This window comes from Dipodomys merriami, unplaced genomic scaffold, assembly GCF_024711535.1.
Source record: "Dipodomys merriami isolate MVZ:Mamm:240054 unplaced genomic scaffold, mDipMer1.0.p SCAF_22, whole genome shotgun sequence".
NCBI lineage: Eukaryota > Metazoa > Chordata > Mammalia > Rodentia > Heteromyidae > Dipodomys > Dipodomys merriami.
This window is the reverse complement of record NW_027203604.1, coordinates 20,821,363-20,840,811: the sequence shown is the minus strand read 5'-3', so window position 1 is coordinate 20,840,811 and position 19,449 is coordinate 20,821,363. Positions and strand designations below refer to the sequence as shown.

Genomic DNA, 19,449 nt, shown 5'->3' with positions numbered 1-19,449 from the left:
TATACTAAGAGACTTGGAAAAAAAGAAAGATATTGTCTGGCCTTACTTTCATTTCCATAAAGTTTTAAGCTATCCCAGTTAACATGCTCCAGTAAATCTTAAGAGCATTTACTATTACTCCAAAATATAAGTCCATATCTGATTATGAAATTAGCTAGACATGGTAGTGCATGTCCATAATCCAGAACTTTGAAAGCAGGCGGATTTAGCCTTGGCTATAGTGAATTTGATGCCAACCTGCAATACAATGACTCTGTCTCAGAAAAAAGAGAGAGAGAGACTCTATAAAGTACCTTATAAAAGCTTCACTGATTATGATATAGTAATATCAATAGATATAAAAGTTTTCAGGGTGAGTAGAAGATGCTCCACTCTTAACTAAATGAATTATTCCCCAGTTTGTTGACTCTTAACTAAGTGAATTATTCCCCAGTTTGTTGATTGTTGTTTTGTAGTACTGGTGATTGAACCTAGAACCATGATCTCATGCATGCTGAGAAAGTTGAGTCATACCCTCAGCCCTACAATATGCCATTCATTGAAAACTCTCAGTTCAATTGAAAACCCTTTCCTTTATCACTAGATGGAGCATACATGTTTCCATCAGAAATAACATGAGTTTGCTCACATTCTGTCTAAATTCCTTCATACCAAATGGTACATTTATTTGCATGGCTGTAAAATGACTTACAGTGAAAAAAAATTTGGCTTATGATGAACCAATTCATAATTTTCAGGATTATTTTGAAGTTAACTGTATGTTTTAACCAATTGCGTGGATTTATTATAGATATTTTTTAAAACCAAATAGCAAACAATACTTTAGGGCCTTCCCCAAATAAGTTCTGTCAACAAGATTACATATTTGAAACTAAAACTGTCATTCAAAATCACAATGTGTGTTTGCTGCAAAACTTTAAGGAACTTTTATAGTTGTTTATTTTGTTACACTGCTGTGGTTGGGGACAGGGATGGGAATGCTACCCAGGTCCCAAGTTAGCCAAGCATTCTGATTTATAGCCTCCAATCATGCTGTTTTGTTTAGAAGAATCAAGAAACTATTACTGTCTTTTGATACTCGTATCTTAATCAGTAAAGCTTTTATAATGCACTTTATACCCTCTCTCTCTCTCTTTCTCTCTCTCTCTCTCTTTTCACCTGAGATAGGGTCATTATATCCCAGGCTGACATCAGACTTACTACAGCCATCTATAACTTCATGTTTCAGATTTGGGACAAATTGTTCAATTTGCTACAAAAAGAATACTGATGTTCTTTTGTCTCATTTCTAGCTTTGCAGTATAGACCAACCAGAAGAAGGAGGCCTTCCACCATATGTATTTGCCTTGATGGTCATTTTTTTCCTTCAACAAAGGAAAGAACCTCTTTTGCCAGTTTATCTAGGATCATGGGTATGAAACATCTTTCCTTATATATTTGATAGTGATTTTATTATAGATCCACTCTTAGGTGTGTAGATTTTATTTTATCTATAGATTTTATTACAGATGTTTGTGCATAATCACAAAATTTAAAAACTTGAATAGAACTAAAATAGATTTATTTATATTACTGGCATAAATATTCAAATTTTCCATTGCTGAAATACTAATATTTTAATTACAAGATGCTGCCTTATACCCCATTAGGGAGAAAGTAACTTTCTGTGGTATAGTCTTCTGTGGACTTGAGAGGGTTCAGACAAAAGACTGAACTTGTCTTAAATTTATTGAGTTATTCTTTGTTTAAGCTTTCTAATTTGATAGCTAAATGTTTATGTCTTTAGAATGAAGGAATCATTTGATTCACTGTAAATTATTAATTATTGAACAGGCAGACTATGTTGCCTTTGATGCCTCAAATTCATGTGCTCAAGTGATTTCTCTGCCTCAGCCTTGTAAAAAGCTAAGACCACAGCACTTTGTATATCTGTTTATTTACTTTTTATGTCCCATAATAAGTAAAAACAAGACAGAGATTATAATTTATTCTGGAAGATATAGAGATAAATATTTAATTCTTGGGCAATAATTCTAGCTTTAAGATGAATTATACTTCAGCATAGAAAACTACTGTTAATTCTAGATAAATTAAAGTTGAGTTGATTTGTTCAAGTAAGATTTTAAAAAGACCGGGCGCTGATGTCTTATCCCTGTAATATTAACTATTCAGCAGACAGATCTGAGGATCACAGTTTGAAGCTACCAGGCCAGAGAGTTTAGCTTCAATTAACCACCAGAACACCCAAAGTAGAGCAGTGGCTCAAAATGGTAAAGCCCTAGCCTTCAGCAAAAATGTTCAGGAACAGTGCCCAGGCCCTGAGTTCAAGGCCCACAAAAAAGGCCTAATAAAAAGATTTAAAAAACAAGCAATCCAAAAAGTCAAAAGGATGTTATCCTCCTTTTAGAAGATTCTAATCTTGACTTGGTGGTGCATGCCTGTAATCCTAAAACACAGGACACTGGAGGAGGAGAATTTTAAGTTCAAAGCTAGTCTGGGCTATGTAGTGAGACCTTGTCTCCAAAAGAAAATTTTCTGGTATTAGTGTTTCATATCTCTCATACCAAAATATATATGGGAGGTGAAAGAAGGAGAATTGCTCTTCCAGGGTAGCCCACACAGAAACATCTGTAAGACTCTGTTTCAGTGGAGGGAAGCTGAACATAGTGGCTTCTTCCTGTGGTCCCAGCAAGTAAGAGAAGCCTAAAGAAGTCAGATCATGGCTGAGACATGAGCCTGAGCAGGATGTGAGAGCCTCAGTGAATACTCAGGGGAGAGCACTAATTTAGCATGTAAAGGCCTCAAGGTCAGGTTATCGCATTAGACCTGATATGATTTAAATTGGTCAGAACATGTTGTGGGTCTTTTTTTTATTTGGTGTGTTTTGAATATTAACTTAGTTTAACCCTGTCTTTTCATAACCTTTTACCTCCAACAATAGTTTTTTTTTTTTAGTTGATGTTATTTAGCAGATCTATGTATTATATAAACAAATCCCTAGCAAATAGTTATTCATACTTTTGGCCAAATGGTAGAAAAATGAGTAGCTTTAAAGTTTATTAGTCCTGGAGTAGTGTTCATCTAAGTTTTGTTTGCCACTTGACTTTGAGCTAATTGATCTCTAAGCCTCTGGGTTTTTCTGAAGCTCAAATGAGATCATGCATACAAAGCTTTTCCCATAAGGTAGGAAAAAAAATGTTCAAGGGGTAAAGTGCTTGGCTAGGAAGCATTAACCCTGAGTTCAAACCCAAATACCACCAAACAACAGTAATAATAACAAAATTGTCTCAATATCCACTTACATTATAGAGATGTAAACTCCAAACCAAGGGATCCTCCTCAAATATCAGCTAGTAAGTTAGACAGAATATAAAATAATGTTCTGGGGACTAAACCAAGACAAACTTTGGTGGGGAGTCAAAACTTGTAACCAGGGATTGATAGTTACTTTTATCTGATTTGCCCTGAAGCTAACTGAAGGGAAGATCATTCCTCTTTATTCATAGGCCTAGAGAGAGCTACCTGAACTTAATAGGAGGTAAAATAAAAGAAAGGATACAAAGAACTAGACCATTATTAATGTATAAAAGCCCAGCACGTTTCCCTTACCTCCTGAACCAGATTAAGTGTAACATGGAAGGATCATGAAAGTCTTCACACTTGCCCTCACAAGAAAAAGCCAAATCAACTAAAACCACACTTTTTATAGATGCATCAGACATTTAAGGTCTAGCTGCTGCCTCAGTAACTAGGGAGCAGGCTAATACAGTAATCCGTAGCTGACAGATCAGAAGCCCTAAATCTTTCCACCGGGGTGGAGCCATATAAGAGTAGAAATATATAAAGACATAGTTGACAGATTGCTAGAGGAATAGTTTGACAAGGTGAAAAATTAACACCTCCTTCAATTCAGTAGTCTGCTCCCTGAAGTGAGTGAAGTTAGGAAGGTTTGAGCTGGTGGCCACTTTTGCCTTCCCAGAATAACATTTAGACCCTTGTGAAAATTTTGAAGATAACTTTTTCTCAGGTGTAACACACTTCAAATATTATTATTATTTTTTATTGTTGTTGTTAAATTTATTATTTAATTGTGAAAAAGTCATACAATGGTTAAATTAAAAATATCTATTGAAAATCAGTTGTTCTTTGATTGGGACCTAACCAGCGCTTACCATATGGAATAGTTCTTTTGCCTGAGTGTCAAGAGATAGGAATCTTCTTCATTAGATGGTTACTGTCATCATCTTGCATTATGAAGATGATGTACAATATTTTCATTTACTCATTTACTTACCTTTATTAGCATATATTAAAGATATGTTATGTAACAGATGATGTACAAATAGTGAAAGTATTCTAAATATAATTTCATTAGTTAAGTTTTGAAAAAAATTTAAACATCAATTTTTACAAAAAAAAAAAAAACAATTTATGGGGGGGAGGGTGGAAATCCCCTAAACTTTTGTGAAACTTCCCTTTAGAAATTCTACTATGTTTTGAGGTCAAGAATTGGAGAAAACTTCTAGCTTGGTGAGACAAAATGTAGAAAAAAAAATCCTACAGGCCTTGAGCATTCTTTTAATAAAAGCCTTCCCTCAGGAAATACTTATTAAATCCTGTGGTTTAATCCATCCACCTAGGGGATTAATAATATGCATGTACCCTCCAACCTCCTCATCTAAGCAGGGGACCAGATGGGCAGAGAAGAGCTAAGAAGTACTTCAGGGAGTCATAGTCTTAGAGTACAGATTCTCTAAAGGACAGACCTAATCTCTAAAGGTGTTCCCTTTTCTAAAAACATCCTATCAGCAAGGCTTCTGTATAGTAGAATCACAATGGTAAACTATCCCAGAACTTATTCAAGTAGTCTCTAACTAAAGGCATAGTCAACCAGTGAGTTGAAAATAAGGACATCAGAGAATTTTTAGCTTCCTGAAGTCTGCAACTACAAACTACTAAGTTTTAGGGAACATAAAACATTAATGCATAAAGCCTATTTACATGTATTTCATAGAAAGAGAAAAAAGGTATATGGCAAAAAAAGAAAATATCTAAGAATTGTATGGCAGTTACTCAAGGTTGTAATGAGTGGGTAGCTGAAATATGAAAAAAAAGAGGAAAGTATTTGAGGTAATAATGATAGAATATTCCAAAATTAGACTCTTAAACCATGTGTGGCCGGGTGCCAGTGGCTCACGCCTGTAATCCTAGCTACTCAGAGGGAGGCTGAGATCTGAAGATCACGGTTGAAAGCCAGCCCAGGCAGAAAAGTCCATGAGATTCTTATCTCTAATAAACCACTAAAAAACGGGAAGTGGCGCTGTGGCTCAAGCAGTAGAGCACTCACCTTGAGCTGAAGAGCGCAGGGACAGTGCCCAGGCCCAGAGTTCAAGCCCCATTACTGACCAAAAGAAAAAAAGTGTTTGGGGACTGAATATAGGAACTGAAGCGTTAAAGAACTGCTCTAAACCAGATATAGTCTTATTTTCTACAAAAATACCCTTTATTTATCTCAGATATTCTATAAATGATGTCTTATTTATTTGCATTCATAATTTATATATTATGGGCTGGGAAGGTGGCTCAGTGGTAAAGCGCTTGAGGCCCTGGGTTCGATTCCTCAGCACCCATAAGCAAAAAACAAGCCGGAAGTGGTGATGTGGCTCAATTGGTAGAGCGCTAGCCTTGAGCTAAAGAGCTGAGGGGCAGCGCCCAAGCTCAGAGTCCAGGCCCACGACCGGACCCAAAATAAAAACCAAAACATAATTTATATATTATGAATATATTAGCCTTTCATTCCTTCAGTGATTTTAATGTGCTATAATTGCCACAAAATGCATGTACCCTGTAATAACATTTATGCAATTTTTCCTAGATTGAAGGATTTTCATTAAACAAACTAGGCAATTTCAATCTTAAAGACATTGAGAATGACTTCGTGGTCTGGGAATATACTGATAATGCTACAGGGGACACAAACACAGCAAAAGAAGAGACACCGAAAGAAATGCCAGTTAAGAGGGGACAGGTCTGCTTTCTCATTTCTAATTATACTGTTGGTGCTTTATTTCATTTGTCAGATGTGGAATTTATGTGTTGATTAGTCTTCCTACTTCAGTGTTTAACTATCTTTTAACTATTCTTTTAATTTCTTCTGTCATATCCCAAGCCCTCCTTTTACTGTGGTGTTTTTTCTCTTCCCCTAAATTTGTCCTTATAAAACTGACTTATTTCAGTTAACATGATGATACCAGTTCTGTTCATTTTCCTGCCAGCAAAATTATTTCATTCTTTATAGCTAAATTAAACTCCATTATATTTATATTATACCATGTATTTCTTTATCAGTTCATCCCTTTATGGGTACCTAGGGTAGTGATTCCATAATTTAGCTATTGTGAATGGGATAAGGTGTTAAATATGGATATGTTATCTCTATAGGACGTTCACTTTGATTCTTTAGGAACATACCTAGCAGTAGCTAGATCATACAGTAATGTTTAATTTTTTGAAGACCCTCCATGGTATTTCATGACTATTCCATTCCCTAGTTGATTTAGTACTTTCCAAAGAAAAGTAGTGAGAAAATGTTTTTTAAAAAATTTAGATAATTAAATCCATTTATTGATATGGTTTCTTCTGCATATGGAAACTTATTAAGAATTGAATGGTAAATCCTTATATATTCTGAAAAGAGCTTAGGCCTTACATGGTATTATTTGGTTTAAGTATATAGAACGTTAACCACATTATTAAAATAACAGTAAACAAATACATGATTAAATGTACTGTTCCCATATTGTTGGGAGTGCAGAGTTATTTGCACATAAATTGCCATTGGAATTTCAAGCAAAAATTTGTTCCATGTAATTTTATACTACTACTACTTCTAAGACACTGTCTCATTGGTGAATGATCTGAAACTTCATGACCTTCTCTTAACCCTTTGGAGTAAAGTATCAACAACTGCCACAAAACACTTATGAGACAACTATTTTAATTATAGCTCTACTTTGACAAAGTCATGTACTTGTCCACGGTTTATTCGTGCCTAAAATGAAAAACAGTGGTAAATCGTAGATGCTCCAGTAGCATTTTCTAGAATCTTTAAGTATTAGGGGAAGAAGGGAGAGGTGCTACATCATCTTGTTTTCCATTATAACAGCCCCACTTAGGTTTTCTATTTGATGATCCAGTCCAGACTGTCTGAATTTTTATCCCAGCTCTCCCATTTCCTAGCTGTGTGTCCTTGGGCAAGTTACTTAATTTTTATGGGTCCCAGTTTCCTCCCTACAAATGGGGATAATATTGGTACTCCCTCATAGGGTCATTGATTTATAGAATGTTTAACTCAGTGCCAAGCACTCAATGAGCACTCAGTAAATGTTAGCTTCTGTTCTTAATTTATTCAAAAAGGAAATGTTCTCTACCTTTAAAAGCCAGTTTGAGTGCTAGTAGTTGAGTGCTGGTCGTTTACACATTTAAAATGTCTTTTATATAAAGTTCCATGTTCTAGTATTTTCAAGTCATTTCAGTGAGATGCTTAAAAATATCTTCTGTAAAGTTGAAAAGGGCTGTGTATAAAGAGATGAAATTTAATAAAGATCTAATTCCTGAAGGTTTTCTTTATGTCCTCAACTGTACTGTTTGGGACCTAGACAACTTCCATTTTCATCACTTCTGAATTGACAGAAGAATTCTAATTGAGATTTACTAATTAATGAAATACTATACCACTTATTTGAGATGTGATGTGAGAAAGTATGATTGGAGACAAATTTGTCTTAAACTTTCTTTCAGTACAAATTATAGGAATAATGTGAAGAAAAGGTCCATTTAATGTTTTCTTTTAATGCTATTTGGAGAGATTTCATTATGTTGCCACTACTGAAATTATGTGAGTTTTAGACATTGTAAAAGTTGCATGTGTCATAACAAAGCACTGGCTGGAATCAGATTTTATTCTTCCACCGGCAAGCAGTACAATCTACTGACAAGCCACAAAAACTCTTGGGGCTTTAGTTTCTTCTCTTGTAACATATGGGAGTTGAACTAGATTACCTCTAAGAGCATCTTCTAGTTGTGACCTTGTGTTTCAATGATATTTTGAATTTCTTTTACTTAAAAAAAAAACTAACTGAAAAAGTACAGAGAGCAACCACGTCTGCCAGATGCTTTCCCTTGTTTCTCATTTAATCCTCATAACTATCCTGTGTTATAGGTGGTATCATCCCTACTCTGCAGATAATGATAGCGACCATTTTTTGAACATTGTGTGCCAGGCACTGTGCTAAGCACTTTACAGATACTATCTCACTCAGTCCTCCCAACAACCCTATGAGGTGGGTACTATTATCCCCGTCTGTCAGATGAGGAAGCTAAGTCTTAGACAGGTTATAGACCTTGATGAAGATCATACACAGCTAGAACTTGGTAGAGTTTGGGTTTCAAAACTAAGCTTATCCCAATTCAAAAGCCACTGTGATGCACTATCAATGAATGTGCTGAGTCGCAGAGCAATTAAGAGCTCTGGAGTGGCAGAATTTCTATTGGAATTTGAGTGCTTTTCAATATACCAAGTGTGCTTAAATTTGTCAAAAGTCTGTGACTGTAAAAACAGAGTTTTTTGTTTTGTTTTGTTTCTTATTTTAAAACTAGTGACCACTAACAGATTTAGTGTGGTGATATAGGCTATCTGGGCTATGAGAAGAATTTTTTCTCCCTTTTCTCTATGCCTTTAGCTACTGTCCTTTTCTGGATTTCTATCTGCACCTGTAACATTGTGCTTTAGCAGCAGTAACAGAAAGACGTCCATGCTGAGCACATTAGCAACCTACGCAGGGACTGCTCTACCTGTTACTATGACTTCAAAACCAAATATGCTCTCTGGTTAGGTAAAATGGATCTTCCAGTTCCTGTGATAATGTCTAGATTTTAGCAAAGATTGTAATTGAAGTGATATTATTTAACTGCAAGCAAAATAGAATATAGCATTTGATTTATCAGGATTGATTGTCAAATTTATGTCTTTTCTAAGTTTTTTTAATTTTTGTTTGAATGATCTTTCATTTTTTTTTTTAGGTTGAGCCAGCATTTGAAATAACTCGTGTTTCTCTTTGCTGTTTATAGGTGCCATTAATGTTTGATACAAAACATCAGCCTTCAGTGCCAGTTGGGCAGCTCTGGGTGGAATTGCTGCGATTCTATGCTTTAGAATTTAATTTGGCTGATTTAGTAATAAGTATTCGTATCAAAGAATCTATATCTCGGGAATCAAAGGATTGGCCCAAAAAAAGAATTGCTATTGAAGGTATCTCAAGCTGTTTAATCCACCCCCTTCACTTTTTAAGAGGTGCCAGTCTGACAGCATGCTTTTCATTTCAGTCTCTTTTCAGTTCCTAAGATAGACCTATTTTAAAGGTGAATTAAATATTACAATCTTCTTTGTGTTACATTGGGTCATTCCAAGAGACCAGAATGTTCACTCTTGTTTTTTAAGTTCCACAATAAAATAATTATTATGCAGCTGGAATAATGATTAGCTGAGTCCTTTGTAAATTTCTTAGCAAGTTAAACAGTTAAAAAGCCTTTTCCTCAGCTGTTTGTGAGTGTTCCTTTCCTCTTTACTGTCCTCACTTTTGTATTTCTAAATTCATCATTCTGTAGGTTGCTGTTGCTGTTTAGTTTTGCAAAGATAATGAAAATAACTTTTGTCATGAAAAAATGACTTTCTTAGGGCTGGGAAGGTGGCTCAGTGGTAGAGCACTTGCCTTGCATGCCTGAGGCCCTGGGTTCGATTCCTCAGCACCACATAAGCAAAAAGAAAAAAGCCGGTAGTGGCACTGTGGCTCAAGTGGTAGAGTGCTAGCCTTGAGCTGAAGAGCTGAGGGACAGCGCCCAGGCCCAGAGTTCAGGCCCCACAACCGGACCCAAAAAAAAAAAATGACTTTCTTAGTTGGATTACTTTTCAGTAGAGGGATCAGATAGTTGTCTTTGAAATTGGAAGTAACTTACTGATAACCACTCCCTTTAGTGATGTCTGTTTAACTGAAACCACTATACTATAAATGTCAATAAGTGGACTCTAGTTCTTCTCAGCTTTGCAAATTCAGGTGTTTGAAATACCTCTAGAAACCTTACTTTTCTTCCTTTTGATATTTCAAAGGACCTCCTAAATGAAATTCTTTTTTTTTTTTTTTTTTGCTTGATTTTTTTTCAAGCTTTATGTTGCACTAGAGAGGGTTTTTTGGTTTTGGTTTTGGTTTTGGTTTTGGTTTTTTTTGCATTTTGCATCAATTCCTTATGCAGTCATGGGGATCTCACGTTTTTAAACCCTCCCCTGCAGTTTCTCTGGCTCAGCTCTTCTGGCCAATTGCCTAACCTGCTGGAGTTCTAGGGGAGGAAAAAAGATTGAGAGAAGTGGTGTCTCCTCCCGGTGTCTCCCTCTCACCCCTGAAACTCAGGCCAAGCAATTCAGTGATGGGGCTTTCCAGGTCAGAAGAGTGGAGGTAAGCGTGACACCGCAGGCCTGGCTGAGTGGGGAGCAGAGCACTCAGCAGGAAGCCTGTCAGAAAGACCTGATTTCCCCAAGGTGTGAGAGCCACATTCATGAAGTTATTCCCACCTCCTCAGTTATAGAGCGGAAATATGGAAGGGGTCCTGGTAATGAACAGTATGGGTTCTCTTCATAGAGCCTATGTTAAGAAAGCATCAGTGGTTTTGGTCCTAAACTGAATCTTCTTGTTCCCTGCCCATCATCCTTATTTTTAAAAGCATAAGATGTGTGTTAAATTTTACTGTTGTTTATTTGTTGTCTGCTTTTGTACTATTAATAGATTAAGGTGTAAAGCATGAAGTACCTATATATGATGTGGTGAATCTTTCTCATTACAGATCCCTACTCTGTTAAAAGAAATGTGGCAAGAACTCTAAATAATCAACCTGTGTTTCAATATATACTTCATTGTTTAAGGACAACATATAAATATTTTGCTCTTCCACACAAAGTTACAAAATCCAGCCTTCCAAAGCCTCTAAGCCCTAATACATGCATTTCAGAACATTCTACAGAAACAACAAATCATGATCCAGATATCCAAGCAAAAGATGATAAGCTCAAAAACTCAGATTTGGCTCAAGGTCCTGGTGCTACTACCATTTCAACTTCAAACACTTGTAAGGCACAGCCACTTACTCTAAAAGAGACTACTGAAAACTTTAAAAGCCCACCAGTGAATAACAAAGAAAATGTACAGTTCAGTGCCCACTTGGAAAACTCAGGCCTTAAGCAGACAGATGTCAATAATGAGAAAGTCACAAAACACCATCAAAAAACAGGAAGTAAAAATGAAAGAAAGAAAATCAGAAGGACAAGCAAACATCTGTTGACTACCAATGATCAAAATTTATGCAGTAACAAGCATGGAGATCTTTTAGCTTGCAATAGCACACATAATTGTGAGACAGATTGGGATTTAGAAGACATTGAAAATCTTAAAACTGAAGAAGGGGGTGGATTGTTTCCTTTAGATGACAATGCTGATTTTGATAGAAAGCATATAAAAATTACCAATGATCGAGAAGACTTTATAAACCACTTTGACCCTTCAGTCCAAGGCCAGGCATCAGAAATCATTCACTTTAATGAAGAAGAGGAAGAGGAGGAGGAAGAGGAACCTAGACTCATCATTAACCCAAAAGAAGAAGGTGATGGCATTGGCAATGAAGATGAGTTAGACAACACCTATACTGGATCAGGAGATGAGGATGCTTTATCTGAAGAGGATGATGAATTACTTGATCCTTCTAAATATGAAGATTTAAAAGACTGTGGAAAGCATGTAGATGGAACTCTACTCATAGAGCTTAATAACATAAGTCTCAGAGAAGAAAATATATGTGAGGAAAATTCATCTGTGGATCTGTCTGATTTCTTCTATGAATTTAGTAAACTTATCTTCACCAAAGGCAAGGTAACCATTGCCAATAGTAGGAGACATTTTAATGGGCTGGGTGCCAGTGGCTCATGCCTGTAATCCTAACTACTCAGGAGGCTGAGATCTGAGGATCATGGTTCAAAGCCAGCCCAGGCAGGAAAAGTCCATGAGACTCTGATCTCCAATTAATCACCAGAAAACCGGAAGTGATACTGTGGTTCAAGTAGTAGAGTGCTCGCCTTTTGCTGAAGAGCTAAGGGTCAGCGCCCAAGCCCAGAGTTCAAGCCCCACGACCAACAAAAAAATAATAATTTTAATGACTATAATATCAATTTATACTAGAATAGGCTTTTTCCTGTTTTTTTTCTATTTCTAACTAATCTGAATTTTTTCCTAAATATGATCATCCCTCCCCCTTTTAATACTCATGGAAATCTGCATAGGAGGAAGGGAATGGTGACAGTAACTATCCTTTTCTCTTGAGGATATCATAAGTATATCCCTATCTCGAATCATTTGGAATGGTTGCACATTACATTTCATTTCTTTTCAAAATGTGTCTTAAAAAATAGATTACAGGAAGTGGCGCTGTGGCTCAAGTGCTAGAGCTCTAGCCTTGAGCATAGAGAGGCTCAGGGAGAGTACCAGGCCCTGAGTTCAAAGCCCAGGACCAGAAAAAAAAAACAGATTACATATCCCCCATAAATACGCTGTTTAATTTACCATCTTGTTTTGCTTTGCTGTATTCTTAGTCTCCTACAGTCGTTTGCAGCTTATGCAAACGAGAAGGTCATCTAAAAAAGGACTGTCCAGAAGACTTCAAAAGAATCCAGCTGGAACCCTTGCCACCACTAACACCCAAGTTTTCAAATATCTTGGATCAAGTTTGCATTCAGTGTTACAGTAAGTTTTTTTTGTTTTTTGTTTTTGTTTTTGTTGTTGGGTCCAGTCGTGGGGCCTAAACTCTGGGCCTGGGCGCTGTCCCTCAGCAATTCAACTCAAGGCTAGCACTCTACCACTTGAGCCACAGCACCACTTCTGGCTTTTTTCTTTTTGCTTATGTGATGCTGAGGAATCGAATCCAGGGCCTCATGCATGCAAGGCAAGTGCTCTACCACTGAGCCACCTTCCCAGCCCTACAGTAAGTTTTTTATTTGAGTAAATTATTTATTTGAAGTCTTCAAGGAATAGGTGTTGTGTTAACACTCTAGACATTTATTAATTCTCCAATGTATCTTGTTGTATTCTTTGTCTTGTTTGTCCTAGTTGAGACACAATACGTATTAAAGAAAGGGAGGAAAGAAGAGAGTATCTTTTAAGAAAATAACCCCCTTCCCCCCCTCTATTTCTTGGCCATATTGGATTTGAACTCAGCACCTCATACTTGCTAGTCAAGCACTGAACTAGAGCCATCCCCTACTCTTTCTTTTAATGTTTACTCTAGTATTGGGAATCAAACTAAGGGCCTTATACATATTCAGTGTGATCTACCACTGAGCAGCATCCCAGTTCCTCTTACATCTCCCATTTTCTACCTTGTATTCCTTGAAATGTTTTTCTAGATACATTTAGTAGTACAAGCAGTATTCCCAGGCTAATAGGAAGTAACTCATACTCCTCCTCGCTTCTCTTATTGGAAGTAAATCTCCCTTGAGATTTATTCACTAAGATTTGTTTTATGTGTCACGACCGTCTATTTTGGAGAAAGTTTTCTTGTGCTGCTGAGAAGAATGTGTGTTGTGGAACTGCTAGGGGAGAAACTGTAGGTGTCTCTTAAAAATATATTGGCCTACAGTGACATTTATTTTTTTTAATTGTATTTTATTTTATTTGAGAACATACTGTACAGAGGGGCTACAATTACATGGGCAGGATAATGCATACATTTCTTACCAAGCATTGCAGCCTCCTCCTTTGTTTACCCTTCACTTCCCTTCCCCGCCTCCCCCCTCCCCCCACCCAATTTTACCCCCCTCCCCCCACCCAATTATACCCCCCTCCCCCCCCCACACCGACATTGTAAAGCTGGTTTTGACATGACATTTTGTACTTCTCATTGTTGCAACAGGTCCACCTGAATCCTTAAACGACTTGTTTGTCCCCATCTCCTCCACATGTTATACTGACATCAAATATAGTGAAAGCGGGGGTTACACTGTGGGGGAGGGACATACAAAGCAACAAAGAAATAACCTTATAAATGCGTTAGAAACACGTGCATGAAAGAAACGAAAACATTAAAATACATATTTAAGGGTTCATTTTCCTAACATCACATTATCTGACCTTTTCCGCTTGACTCATACCTATACTAGATATTGCAAATAAGGGAAACCATGGGACCTATGCTTCTTTGGGCCTGGCTTACTTCACTTAATACAATTTTTTCCAAACCTTTCCATTTCCTAACAAATGGGGAAATGTCATTCTTTCTGATGGAGGCATAGAATTCCATTGTGTATATATACCACATTTTCTTGATCCATTCATCTACTGAGGGGCATCTGGGTTGGTTCCATGTCTTAGCTATGGTAAATAATGCTGCAATAAACATAGTTGTGCTGGTAGCTTTAGTGTGGTCTTGTTTGTAAACATTTGGGTAAATGCCCAAAAGTGGGATTGCTGGATCATAGGGGAGATCTATGTGAAGTCTTTTGAGGAACCTCCATACTGCTTTCCAAAGTGGTTGAACAAGTTTACATTCCCACCAACAATGAAGTAAGGTTCCTTTCTGTCCACATCCCCTCCAGCATCTATTGTTGTTAGAGTTCTTGATTTTTGCTGTTCTAACTGGAGTGAGGTGATATCTCAATGTTGTTTTGATTTGCATTTCTTTTATGGCTAGGGATGTTGAACATTTCTTCATGTGTCTATTGGCCATCCTTCTTTCTTCTTCAGAGAAGCTTCTCTTTAAGTCTTTCGCCCACTTATTTATTGGGCAGTTGTTTCTTTGAGGATTTGTTGTTGGGGGGTTTAATTTTTTGAGTTCCAAGTATATTTTAGATATGAGACCCTTGTCCGTTGTATGGCTAGTAAAGATCTTCTCCCAATCGGTGGGCTTTCTATTGATCTTGCTAGCTATGTCATTTGCCCTGCAGAAGCTCTGCAATCTTATGCAATCCCATTTGTCCAACCTTTCTTTGATTTGTTGTGCTTCCGGGTCTCTATTCAGAAAATTTCGACCTGAGCCAAGGAGACCTAGGGTTTCTCCTATTCCATCCTGTAATGTTTTCAGAGTGTCTGCTTTGAGTTCAAGGTCTTTGATCCATTTGGAGTTGATTCTGGTGCAGGGTGATATATAAGGATCTAGCTTTAGTTTTCTACATGTAGTTAACCAATTTTGCCAGCACCATTTACTGAAGAGGCTGTCTTTCTTCCATTCTATTGTTTTAGCTTCCTTATCGAAGATTAGATGGCTATAGGTCTGTAGGTTCATTTCTGGGTTTTCAATTCTATTCCATTGGTCCTGAAGTCTGTTCTTATGCCAATACCAAGCTGTTTTGATTACTATGTCTTTATAGTAGAGTTTGAAATTTGGTATTGATATTCCTCCAGCAGTGTTCTTTCCGTTGAGGAGCGTTTTTGCTATTCGGGGTCTTTTATTGTTCCATATGAATTTTTGGATTGCCTCCTCTATTTCCTTGAAGAATGAGGGTGGAATTTTGATAGGTATCGCGTTGAATTTGTAGATAGCCTTGGGAAGTATTGCCATTTTCACGATGTTAATCTTGCCAATCCAGGAGCATAGGAGGTTTTGCCATTTTTTAAGTTCTGTGTTGATTTCCTTTTTCAAGATTTTAAAGTTTTCATCATAGAGGTCCTTCACTTCTTTGGTTAAGTTAATTCCTAGGTATTTTATTTTTTGTGGGGCTATTACAAATGGAGTTGCTTTCCTAATTTCAGCCACACTTTTCTCATTGTTGGCATATAGAAAAGCCATTGATTTTTGGGGGTTAATTTTATAACCTGCTACTTTGCCAAAGTTTTGAATCAGCTTGAGTAATTTGGGAGTGGAGTCTATGGGATTCTTTAAATACAAGATCATGTCATCTGCAAAGAGGGAGAGTTTTATTTCTTCTTTCCCTATTTGGATCCCCTTTATGTCTGCATCTTGTCTTATTGCTGTAGCTAGGCATTCTAATACTAGATTGAAGAGAAGTGGAGAGAGTGGGCATCCTTGTCTTGTTCCTGAGTTAAGAGGAAATGGCTTTAGTTTTTCACCATTGAGTATAATGCTGGCTGTAGGTTTGTCATATACAGCCTTTATTGTATTGAGGAATGTTCCATGGATTCCTAATTTTTCCAGAACCTTCATCATAAAGGGGTGTTGGATCTTGTCAAATGCTTTTTCTGCATCTATTGAGATAACCATGTGGTTCTTATTCTTGTTCCTGTTGATGTGATGAATAATATTAATTGATTTGCGTATATTGAACCAGCTTTGCATCCCTGAAATGAATCCTGTTTGATCATGGTGTATGATTTTTTGGATGAATTGTTGAAGTCGATTGGCCAAAATTTTGTTGAGAAGTTTTGCATCAATGTTCATCAAAGAAATGGGTCTATAGTTCTTTTTCTTTGATGAGTCCCTGCCTGGTTTTGGGATGAGGGTTATGATGGCTTCATAGAATGTGTTCGGTAGTGAGCTTTCTCTTTCAATTTCATTGAAGAGTTGGAGGAGTATTGGTGTGAGCTCTGCTTTGAAGGCCTTGTAAAATTCCGCTGTAAAACCATCTGGTCCTGGACTTTTCTTAGCTGGGAGGTCTCTTATTGCTGTTTCTATTTCAATGCTTGATATGGGCCTGTTAAGCTGGTTTAACTCATCTTGGTTTAGTTTTGGCATGTCAATATTTGCTAGGAAAAGGTCCATTTCTGTCAAGTTCTCAAACTTATTAGCATAAAGTTTTGAGAAGTATTCCCTTATAATGTTCTGAATCTTGGTTGTTTCCTTGGTGATGTTTCCATTCTCATCTCTGAGTTTATTAATTTGGATGTGTTCTCTCCTTTTTCTGATAAGGTTTGCTAAGGGTCTGTCAATTTTGTTAAGTTTTTCGAAGAACCAACTCTTTGTTTTGTTGATTCTTTCTATAGTTTTTTTGGATTCTAATTCATTTAATTCTGATTTAATTTTGATTATTTCTTTCCGTCTACTGGATTGGGGTTTATCTTGCTGCTCTTTTTCAAGGAGGTTTAGATGTGTCATTAAATTGCTGGTTTCCGATCTCTCCAATTTGTTGATGTAGGAGCTCAGAGCTATAAACTTGCCTCTGAGTACTGCCTTTGCTGTGTCCCAGCGGAGCTGGTAATTTGTGTGTTCATTTTTGTTGAATAGCATGAACATTTGAATTTCCTTTCTAATCTCTTCCATGACCCACTCATGATTCAGCAGTGTGTTGTTCAGCCTCCATGTGATACCGGACTTTCTTTGGTGGCTTTTGGTGTTGAGTTCTAATTTTATTCCCTTGTGGTCAGAGAGAATGCAAGGTATAACTTCAATGTTTCTGAATTTAGACAAGTTTGCTTTATGGCCTAAAATGTGATCTATTTTAGAAAACGTTCCATGTGCTGCTGAGAAGAACATGTATTCTGATGCTGCTGGGTGAAATGTTCAGTAAATGTCTGTTAAGTCTAGTTGATCTATGCAGCTGTTTAGATCTGCGGTTTTTCTGTTGAGTTTTTGCCGAGTTGATCTATCTAGTGGGGAGAGTGGTGTGTTAAAATCCCCAACAATTAATGTCTTTGGATCTATATGGGATTTGAGGGAAAGTAGTGTTTCTTTGATAAATTTGGGTGCTCCATTGTTTGGCGAATAGATATTTAGAATTGTAATATCCTCCTGAAGGAGAGATCCTTTAATTAGTATGTAGCGACCTTCTTTATCTCTTCTCACGAATTTTAATTTGAAGTCTATTTTATCTGATATTAGGATTGCAACTCCCGCCTGTTTATGAGGGCCGTTTGCTTGGTAGATTTTGTTCCAGCCTTTAACCTTGAAAATATGTTTATTTTTACGGGCAAGATGTGACTCCTGCAGGCAGCAGATAGAAGGGTCTTGTTTTTTAATCCAATTAGACAGTCTATGTCGCTTAATTGGAGAGTTCAGTCCGTTAACGTTAAGAGATAGGACTGAGAGGTATTTGGGAGTTCCTGCCATGTTATCCACCTTCTTGGGGGCTGTGAAAGCTGGGTTCTTCCTAAGGTTCTTGGATTCTCAGTTTGGGTGCAGTTTCTTGGCCTTTGTTGCGTTCTTGTTGGTTTTCTATGTGTAGGACATCTTTAAGAATCTTTTGCAGGGCTGGTTTGGTGGAGATGTATTGTTTCAATTTTTCTTTGCTATGGAAGGTTTTTATTTGGCCTTCAGTTATGAAGGAGAGTTTAGCTGGGTACAGTATTCTTGGTTGATAGTTGTTTGTTTTTAGGGCATGGCATATGTCATTCCAGGCTCTTCTTGCTTTGATTGTCTCTGCTGAGAAATCTGAGGTAATTCTAATTGGTTTCCCTTTATAGGTGATTAACCTTTTCTCCTTGACAGCTTTAAGGATCTTTTCCTTGGTCTGGGTTGATCCTGTGTGGATTATAATGTGACAGTGGGATGTCCTATTCTGGTCTGGTCTATTTGGGGTTCTAAAAGCTTCTTGTATCTGAATAGGCCTATCTTTTTGTATGTTTGGGAAGTTCTCTGCTAGGATCCTGTTAAACAAATTTCCTAGACCATTAACTTCTGTTTCTAGGTGCTCCTCTACACCCATTATCCTTAGATTGGGCCTTCTGATGGTGTCTTCCAGGTGTTGGATAGACCTATCATATTTCTTGGACTTGTCTTGGATGGTTGTATGTTCTTTCTCTATAATATCTAGGCTGTCTTCAATCCCTGAGATTCGATCTTCTGCATGGTCTAACCTGCTGTCAAGACTCTCTACTTTGTTTTTTATCTCTTTTCCTTCTAATTGGTCAGCTTTGATGGCTTCAAGTTCTTTGTTGAAGTTCTGTTTTAGGTCTTGTATGAATTTCTTTACTTCCTTAATTTGGTGTTCAGTGTTTGTTCTCAAATCACTTAGTTGATTGGTTATGGTTTCTTTGGACTCCCATTCCTTCTGTTGGGTTCCATTCAGCATTCCCTTTGTGGTCTCCCTGACTTCCTTCAGCTCTTTGTTAATGGATTCCATGAATGCCTTTAGTGATCTTTGTGTATTCTCTACCTGGTCTCTTAATTCGTGAATTACTCTTTGATTAGTTTCCTCCCTTCTGTGGGATTCCTGCAGTTCTCTTTGAGTGTTCTCTGCCTGCTCACGCCATTCCTCCCTTTCTCTTTGAGTATTCTCAAGTTGTTCACGCAAATCCTGTATCAGTTTTTGAGAAGCTTCCTCACGCTTATGATATTCCTGTATAAACTTCTGGGATGCCTCCTCTCTCTCCCTATCACGCTCATACAGAGTCCTTTGTACATTGTCAAACTTCTCATTTATCATGTTTGCTATTAGTGTTTGTAGAGCTATTTGGGAACTCTCCTCTG

At 37.2% G+C, this 19,449-nt stretch overlaps 1 protein-coding gene across 8 annotated transcripts in view; it reads left to right on the top strand.

Annotated features, from left to right (window-relative positions):
* Nucleotides 1-19,449, top strand: part of Tut7 (terminal uridylyl transferase 7) — a 79,563-nt gene that overhangs the window by 20,801 nt on the left and 39,313 nt on the right. For all 8 annotated transcript variants that reach the window (XR_011374287.1, XM_070033686.1, XM_070033684.1 and 5 more), the window contains exons 10-14: nucleotides 1,293-1,412; nucleotides 5,876-6,028; nucleotides 9,130-9,310; nucleotides 10,894-11,972; nucleotides 12,689-12,839. Coding sequence is in view for 7 of the 8 variants with exons in the window: in XM_070033686.1 (XP_069889787.1) it covers nucleotides 1,293-1,412; nucleotides 5,876-6,028; nucleotides 9,130-9,310; nucleotides 10,894-11,972; nucleotides 12,689-12,839 (1,684 nt within the window). In the remaining variant the exon portion in view is untranslated. The remainder of the gene's footprint in view (nucleotides 1-1,292; nucleotides 1,413-5,875; nucleotides 6,029-9,129; nucleotides 9,311-10,893; nucleotides 11,973-12,688; nucleotides 12,840-19,449) is intronic.